This window comes from Asparagus officinalis, chromosome 9, assembly GCF_001876935.1.
Source record: "Asparagus officinalis chromosome 9, Aspof.V1, whole genome shotgun sequence".
NCBI lineage: Eukaryota > Viridiplantae > Streptophyta > Magnoliopsida > Asparagales > Asparagaceae > Asparagus > Asparagus officinalis.
Genome location: NC_033802.1, coordinates 57364990 through 57374538, shown reverse-complemented (window position 1 = coordinate 57374538; position 9549 = coordinate 57364990). Strand labels below are relative to the sequence as shown.

Below are 9549 nucleotides of genomic sequence, written 5' to 3'. Positions count from 1 at the left end.
TCGTCGTGGCAATACACTGGCTTGCTCATCTCTGGCGTCGCCAATGTGAGAGTTCGAGGGATATTATATTGATCATACAATCCCACCAGATTGTCCATATGGACCTTCGAGCGGATAAGAAAAAAGTAGCGAGTCTCTCCTCACTACGGCCATAGTTTGAAGCTTGAGAAGCCATGGAAGATTTTTTTTCTTAGAAAAAGCTTGGAGGAATATCGGGAATTTTTCCAGAGCAAATATTTGTAAAAGAACTATCTTACCATCAAAGAGCTATTTATAAGCTTTCAAAGAAGGGTATAGAGGGATTTCAAAAGACGCGGTGATTTTCGAAGCAACCAGGCCAGATTCACATCCGAATCTGAAGCGGTTTTTCTCAAAACACGAAGCACCACCCTCATTTAATGCCCCACATCCCAATACTCGAAAAGTGGAAGATCCTCCCTTCTATCCATGAAGCATCGTCTCTCAAAAAGACGGTCCAGATTCTTTGGTGACGTCAGCCACGAATAGCGGAGTTAACAATGGGTGTCCAATCAGGACAAGCCACATCTCTAAGATAAGGACTTCTCAGTTTCTCATCTTTAGCAGGCCTGCATTAATCAGAGCATATCTTATTTTCTCTCGGAGTCGACTAAAAGCTAACTCTGAGTGAATGGGGCAAACTGTTATGGTGTTCACTCACCCAAGATACGAATATTGGCAAAATGATACGATAAGAGTCCTAAGCGAAACAAGCTTAACCCTTTGGCTAACTCCCGCAGTCATCTCTCGGCATTAGGGGAAAGAAAGCCCTAGTCAACTCTCAAGAGTTCAAGGCACAATGACTCCTCAGTTGAAAAATAAAGCCCTTGGCTCTTTATCAAGGTAAGCCCAAGGCATAACATATGGTTGAATCTTCCAGTACAACTCGACCATCATGGCTAAATTACAAGACCTTAGTACCTTATTAGGGATAAACCCAAGACACAATTACAGAGGTTTCGACCTTACCGACTCATCAAGCCGACACTCTGGTGTCAACACAAGAGGCGATGCTAGTTGGTACGAGAGATCCTGACCTCCCAAACGAGTCGACATCTTTATATCGACTCAAGAGATGGTTATTAGCTGAGATAAGATGACATTTCAACCAGTTGGACAGGCCGACACTCCTAAGTCGACGCGAAAGGTGGTGCCGGTCGACTTTATTATCAAGGACGACCCTATTTAGGACACTCGATCACTCACTGGGTATTTTTCAGAAATGACTAGAGGGACATTCTCTGTTGTCGACTAAGTTGAGAACTTGGCCCCAGCCTCAAGCCTCTCTCCCAGAGCACATATCGACATCTCAGTCCACCTCGGACAAGCCTTATCCAGATTTTAGCCTGATAAGTCTCCATGACTTGTCAGCTCAATCACTTCCCAGAAAATGTGAAGACACCATCTCCTAGGCTGAAATGACTTCCATTCCAGTTGCTAGCCGATATCTGTAAAGCGAGAGACGACTCAATATGCTCACGTGACTTCTGCCACAATTCACAAGTCACTTCCCGGATATCACGGAGACGCCATCTCCTATGCTGAGATGACTTCCTCTCTAGTCGTCAATCGATACCTGTAGAGCGAGACCTTCCAGCTCACACTTTGTCACTGGCTCACTGCCATTCTGCATGACCGAAATAACCAGTCTGCCATGGACATCCGCTTCATATATGGAGGCTGTTCACCATCAAAATAAGGATAACCTGGTCTAATCTAAAAAACAACTCTCGGAGCAACTTAAATCTTCCTCCTGATCTAAATCCCAGAGATCATCATCTCTAACAAGAATACATAGCTCTAAACTCCACTCAAGCTCACGTTCATCAACTGACTTGATCGACGAACCACGAGGGAACCAGCCCCCGTCCTCTCACGAGTTCTTTTTATCTGTGCAGTGCGGATATCAACCCCTCGTTCAAAAACTAGGCATAAAGTCGAAGAAGGGAACATGCCCTCCATCATCCTTCATCACCCGCAACCATCCTCTTCTGGATTAATTGTTTGTTTGATATCGAGCATCAACACAATTATCACACGTTCCATCAACGTGCGCAGTTATTTGACAATCTTATCTCCAACTAAACTGACCAATCGGAATTTAACACTTAATATTATTAAACCATAATAACCCTTTAACTAAGCAAAACATGGTTTAAAAATTGTTGCCACTAAAACGTAATTGTAGAAAACGTGTCTACTAAAAGTTAGCTTAAAACGTGATTAAAGTGAGCTAATAAAATAGTTAATACGTGGGCCACATAATCTAACAAACTCAAGCCCCAAGGATGGATCATTGAATTTATGAGCAGTATATATATGGCCTTGATCATATTATAACGTTTCTTTTCCATAGCTTGGCTCTCGTTCACATATATACAGATTTATAAATGAAACCATTACCCTGCATAACTTGTGCAATTAAGACATCATTGCAAAAGAGTCAAGGCAACATCTTGCTCCACTAGCCACAAGGCTAGAATTGGAGATTGGTTGATAAGCGGAATCTAAGATAGTTGAAATTGAACATGAAGTAATATGAAAGATATTTACGTACAATATATGCTATGTTTGTATTTCAAAGGCATAAGTGAATCATTAGTTATTCGATTCCTCTATAATACAAGATCTCAAATAACTTTTTACCCTTTTTTTCTCAATACAAAATCTGTCTGCCTTTTCACCATACTTAAAATTAAAAAAAAAAACTTATTATTTAATAGATTACAAACCAGGATTGCTAGAGCATATTTCTTTTTTGTGGAGCTCTAACATCTTCACCTCCGGATTGCACAGCCCCGAGCACATACTATCAGAAACCGCTATCGACGACGGCGTGCATTCAGGCTCACACAGTGCTCGGTCATCCTCGTGATAGACGTTCATAGCAAGCATCCACGCTCCGATCGTCACATCCTCATTGTTGAACAGTCGAACGGTGTCCCTTCTCAAGCTAACCAGATCCTCCACCACCTCATACGACAGCGCGTAGATACCACCACCAGCGTACAAGAAGTATTCGCGTCCGAGAAGATTCGACTGCGGCTCATACCACTTCTGCTCTGGGTCGGTCAAGACCGGACCCTTATTCATGCATCCGATATAGGTAAGGGGGCGGGGGCGATGTCTCGCCAGGAGAACAGAAAGACGATCCGGCCTCAAATAAATATCATCATCCATCTTCACATAAAACTCGGCGTCGTACGCGTCGTATGCTGCTCTGAAAAACGACAAGGTCTTGGCTGGTAAATTGCTGTATCCCTCCTCGAGGTCTTGCAACATCAAGAAGTCGCCAAACTCTTCGACTTCTCGTTTGAGGGCCTCCGTCTTAGCTTCGTCGCCGGTCTTCCCGATCACGAATCGGAACGCCAGACCCGTCGATTCTTCAAGCTGGCGAAGGCTCTGAGGATTGGAAGGGAACCAAGTCTGTCGAAGAGCTCTCCTCCTTCCCGTCGATCCAAACCCCGTTTGCACCCCTACGAACGCCAGCACCCTGTGCCTGTCGACAATATCGGGTGCTCCTGCGATGGAGCCGCCCACAATCCCGTTGTGATCCCAAGAAGTCAGTCCGAAGTTGATGTTGTTGTTGTACAAAGTCATAATTCCGAAAAGGAACCCGAGGATTCCGCTAGAGACGCAGAATACATTGAAGGCGGAGGACAAGGACAGGCGTCGGCGGGGATGGATGGAATCAGAAAACATGATTTTGCTCGGCATTGTGTAGTTGGCTGCTGGTAGGTTAAAGGAAAATATTCTCTCTCTCTCTCTCTCTCTCTCTCTCTATTATTCTCAAGTTTTGTTGAAGCAACAAATCCGAGTGCTTTTATAGCAAAACCAAAGAATCCAAATAGGATAACAAATCCTTGTCTTACTACGACTAGAACTCATAAAACATCTCTAACTTAATCAATCCCACACTAATCCTCACGCCATCAGAACTCAATATATTCTAAATTTGTAATTTTAACGAAACTAGAGTTCACCATTGTTTTAAATCCTACGACTGAAAGCTTATAATCATCAAGTTTCTGATTCCATCTCTGAGGTGGCTATATAATTACCGAACCTTTATCTTTTCATCCGATTTAGTTGTTGCCCCACTTTCTAGAAGCCGTCAAGTAAGAGCTAGGGGCGCATCCTGTTTGGATACAGTTTGGATGTTACACTTGTCATACATATATCCGCTTTCTGAAAATGAATACGGATATAGATGTTCATAAGAAAAAACCATGATCATATCCATGTTAACTAGAAATAGATATGGTTTAGATATTAGAGAAGCGGATACGGATACAATTATAGATTCAAATCAGATATTTGAAAACGCATATGACTCAGATATGAATCGTATATGACAAAAAAATATCATATTAATTAGTCAATAAAAGTTAATTATCAGTTAAAAAATTGTTTTAGGTAGTAAATTTTACGAAATTTCAACCACACTAACCTAAGAAAATCCCACAAAAACCAAGAATTGCATGCAGTTGAATCCATGTCTGAATTAGGATGTTCGGAACATATATACCCGGAATTTAAACTGATGCCTTATTCAAAATCGTATCCAACCAAACACATCGAAAACCATATCCTTATCTGATCGGTTTCAAATTTTGGCTATCATATCCACATCTGTTTCGGATATGGTTGCAGACCAGTTCAGATATATTCAGACCATTTTACACCCCTTACCGTCAACCTCAGAACTTCTAGCCTATAGAGATGATCATCTAATATAAAAGTGTACTTGTTTGTTTGCATAAGATGTTACATACGATGTTTCTGTTCTTGATATCCTTTATGAACAATTTTCTCTACAATATTACTATCAAAGCTTTTCTGTCGCTACATTAAAACTACAAAGTCATGATAAAAACTGAGAGATATAATTTTATACTTTAATATATATCCACAGATTGAAGACATTTTTATGAGTCGAAACTCAGTTTCACATAGCAGTATTCTTTTTAAACCCCCTTTAGAAATTCGTAACACAAATTTCTCTGATATCATATCAAAGTTCTCTATTGCCCCTATCGGTGCACCAAACCTTAAAGGTTTGAGGAGTATACTTTTATACTACAATTATCAATACATGTATATGTGCATTAAAGATAATGTAAAGAAATAAACCAAAGTTGTACTACAATTACCATTACCAATACATGTACTTGTGCATTAAAGATCGTTTTCAGCATGATGTAAAGAAATAAACCACAGTTGTAGGCATCTTGGTGAACCTTCACCTAGCATGTTGTCCACAACTATACGTCATTATGTATTTAATGTTGCGCGCAGCGGAAATTTCGGCAGCACTTCGGCAGCACAACAAGAGAGTCAGATCGCAATAAAACAAGTCTGCATTCATCAATTTCCCACGCTGCACGTGGGTGTGAGGCCCCCCTCTTCCGTTCGTTCACATTTAATCACCACGAAATTTCACCAGCATACTCGGAAGCATGCAAGTAAACAAACTAGACAAACCAAGGAAGTCTTTAGACTCTTTACGGCGCCAGAGGGGAAGCCAAATCCAGCACGCCAAACAGCCACAATAACATGATATACACACAACTTCACCAAAAGTCTATAGTTTCTTAGCTCACAAGATTTTTAAGTAAGCATTTCAAATTGGGATAAGATAACCTTCACCACTGTCTCACATGATCGAAGACAAACATTTTCCATAGAAAACTTACATCATCCAACAATCTCTACAGCTTCAAACCCCTTCCCAATAGAAGCCTTCACAGCATCGAGAACCAACTGCGTCTTCCTCGTAATCTCGGGCCATTTTCTCTCTGGCTCTAATCCAGACCTCTTGATTCCCGCAGCCAATCTCGCAAACTCTGCAACCATTCTGACTTCTTGAGGCGATTCAGTGGCAACTACATGCTTGCTTGGCATAGGGTCCCACCTCGTCACCAACTCATCGAACCCTGCGTTTGAACTGAATGAAAACTCAGCCGAGCTCTCCTCGTAGGGAATTATGAAGTCACTCAAATGGAGAGTTCCTTTTGTTCCCAGGGCTGTGATTTCCATAGTGAGATGACTCAAGAAGGAGCAGTGGAAAGTGGCAACCTTGCCGTCGTCCCAAATGAGGGAAGAGCCGCAGGCAAGGATGACTCCGGCGGTGTTGAGGATGGGGTTTCGGAGGGCGATGGCTCGGTTTGGAAGTTGGTAGTCAGTGGCCCAGAGGATGGCCCGGATGCAGTACCAGCCCGCGTCACCGAGAGCTCCATGGGCGTCGAGGTCTGGCTTTACACGGATGTCATTCTCGAGGAAATCTGGGTCAGCGGCAAAAGTGAAAATGCTGTTTACCTGAAGCATAAATATGGAAGTAAGGATGTAAACATGTTGAAGTAAACAGCAAGTAAATGTCCATGCATCACGTGCTCCTAGTTTTGAGATTTATACAGAAAAGCATTGACATTAAACCTCAGAGCATATAGAGAAATAGCTTTGTTGTGTTGCTCCCTCAACTTCTTATGTTTCTGCTTTGTTCAAGAAAATTGACCCCTCAATGAAAACTACACACTTGAGATCTCTTTGTAGGATGTAATAATGTTGTCCACCAATGGATGTTGCATTTAGAATTAATATGGCAATAGTGACTCAAAAAAGATAATATCGATATGGCAGTCACATGATGGAAGCTCAAAATGTACCAAATTGCACATCATAACTCTTGGCTACATAAAAAGTGAAATTAGATCAGATGGCATTGCCATTTCCTTTCGTTGTGGGCGCTTTGTGCGAATCATTCTCTCAAATGTGGACAAGAAAACATTCAATTGATATGCAAGGACCGAACTTAGGATTATTGCATTATGGCTTTAGTCCAAAATGTACAAATACCATCTTTATGGAAGTATGTTGAGATCCATATGCATAACAAGAGTTATGTTCATGGGAGTTCCTTTCCCTGTCTATGGGCTTTTCTCGACACCAAAAAAGAAAACTATGATGGAGCAAAAAAACTGGACAAAATTACAGCTCTCTTCCAGCAATCATATCTACTTGCACAGTAAGATTATTGCAAAAACTCATCAACGTTGCTAGGTTGTGAACTTTCCACAACCACGACATGTTATCCTACTACAACCATGTGATCCAAATACCATTCAGTTTAGAAAGTAGATAGTCATTTCTATCTGGACTGAAACGAAACTGATGCAAAACTTGAGTATTGAGGAACACTTTTACAAGAGTAATAGAAGCACATACTTGCAAACAGAAATTCGATGTACTTTTGCGCATAGAACAAATAACAATGTTGAGCCTCTGCAAACATGCACAACAGTACCCTAATGTGAAGCCATTTATTACAGCTATAATGGGGAAAAGGTCCCACATCCTACCATAAAAAACTTACACTTTCATGCTCTGCTCAACCTTGAAACACAATTAGTGACTGCCCTAATTGTAAGACCATCTCCAATGGCAAGGCAAATATTGCCTTTCTCTCTCCTTCCACCTCACTTTATTCTCCCTCCACATCACTTGTCTTTTCCAATTGCCTTTCAACTTCACAACAACTAGTTTTTCAAAAAGTTTTTTCACTTTATCTTTCCTCCACATCACTCAACTATGATAACTAAGCAAAAAATTTAAATTTTTTTGGTGTCCAAAGAACACAAACTTAATCTCTATTTATAGATCTTGAAAAATAATAAATAGTGGTGAAAAAATAAAAAATTAATTTCAAATAATTATTGATCAAAAAAATCATTTAAAAACAAGGTGAGAATAATTATAAAAAGTTTATGACATGTGGGGCCCATTTTGAAAGTTAACAGGAAGGCAAATTTTGCCTTTCTCCTCACTTTCTCTCCCCTCCTTTTCAAATGCCTTCCTACTTGCCTTGCCATTGCATCAAAAAATTGTTGAGATTGTTGGCCATTGGAGATGGTCTAAGATTTGACTGCCCTAACCATGATTCAACCACAACAACAAAGCCTTTATCCCAAATTTTTGGGGTCAGCTACATGAATCTTATTCTTCCATTCGATTCTATTATGGAACATCTCTTCCGTTATGCTTATTTATCGTATCCTTCTTAACTACTTCCAAAAAGTCCGTTTAGGTTTGCTTCTAGTTCTCTTTGCCCCATTAACTATAATCTTATCAATTTTTCTAACATATGCATTTAGTGGCCTCCGTTGTACATGCATAAACCATCTCAATCGATTCTTTCTCATTTTACCCTAGATAGGAGCAACCTCTAATCTTTTAAACTATTTTTTAGCATATATCCATGAGACCATCCTAACATTCTCATTTTTGTACGCTTATTCTTTGCATAAGTTGTTTTTTAATTGCCACAAATTCAAATCCATAAAATATGGTTGGCTTTATAATTATCTTATAGAATTTTACCTTCAATCGCATAGGTATTGTAAGATGATCACATGGAACTCTAGAACACGCCATTTTAACCACCTCGCTATGACTCAATGAATCACATCATCCTCTATCTCAACATCATGACTATTATTCAATTGACCCTAAATAAAGAAAGTGGTTATTCTTAGATGCTACTTGATAGTCATGCACTATGATCGTTCCTTTTTCCACTTTTATAAAAAGTACATTCTATAACTTATGTTTGTGTTCTGCTAATTTTAGATACTTTAGATTTGAGAACTTCTCTCCACTTTTCTACTACAAAAATTATCACTTTCCTACTCTCATCAACTGATAAGTTGAAAATGCTGCTTCCCTACAAACTTAATGTGTGTATGTGTGTGTGTGTGTGTGTGTGTGTTTTGAACAGTAAGAGTAAAGACCTTATGTGAAGCAATGTAATTGTTCTAGTCGGTAGTTATATGTATAGTTATTGTTCATTATGCATCGTTGTGTTGTAGCTTCTTTGGAGATATCGGAATACTTATACCAACAAATATTGACATTAATTCTTAAGGATCCTTTCATAGTTGAAGCGATAGAAAAATAGCTTAATCTATTGCATGTGATGTTGGGAATTCATGTGCAAGAATAGTTTCACATGGAAAGGTGGGCTAGTACCTAATGGATTAACTTTTGGGTTAAGTTGGTTCTCAACTTACGTTTAGGAACACTGAATCCTAATAGTTGTTCCAATGAGGGACTGTGAATTCCCTCCACTTTTTAAAAATTGATTTCTCAATAACAGATAGACTCTTGAAAGCCCTTCACTTAGTGTTTTCCACCACCAGGTGTTGCCTTTAAGATATTAATATGAAGCCCGCATAACAGAAGCTCAAAATATATCAGATCTCCCATCACAACTCTCCGGTATATGTCAAGTGAGATTAGCTCTGATCGGTGTCACCACTTCCTTTCCTTGTGGGATATTGCGGGTCGGAATCTCTCTTACTAAAAGTGGAAACTAAGTTTTCATATTAGTATGCGAGGATGCTCTATTATACGACAAATGGCTCGAGTCCAAATTGCATAAGGACCATTCCTTGTGATCTACATAGAAGCTCGTTCTGATCTAACATGCAACACATATTTTTCTTTTTTTCGGATTTTATTTCCCTCTTTATTGGC

At 39.8% G+C, this 9549-nt stretch overlaps 2 protein-coding genes across 2 annotated transcripts in view; both read right to left on the bottom strand.

Moving 5' to 3' along the window:
- LOC109824359 (probable beta-1,3-galactosyltransferase 14) lies at window positions 2647-3793 on the bottom strand. Its single transcript, XM_020390939.1, has one exon. The coding sequence runs from the start codon at window positions 3733-3735 to the stop codon at window positions 2743-2745; it is 993 nt and encodes a 330-aa protein (XP_020246528.1). The 5' UTR covers window positions 3736-3793; the 3' UTR covers window positions 2647-2742.
- The window catches only part of LOC109823471 (uncharacterized oxidoreductase At4g09670-like), a 5568-nt gene continuing 1589 nt past the window's right edge, over window positions 5571-9549 (bottom strand). The window contains 1 exon segment of the mRNA XM_020389754.1: window positions 5571-6336. Coding sequence (XP_020245343.1) covers window positions 5716-6336 — 621 coding nt within the window. The 3' untranslated portion in view covers window positions 5571-5715.

Excerpts from the sequence above, each read along its gene's own strand:
- LOC109824359 (XM_020390939.1), bottom strand. The coding sequence starts at position 3,735 with ATGCCGAGCAAAATCATGTTTTCTGATTCCATCCATCCCCGCCGACGC.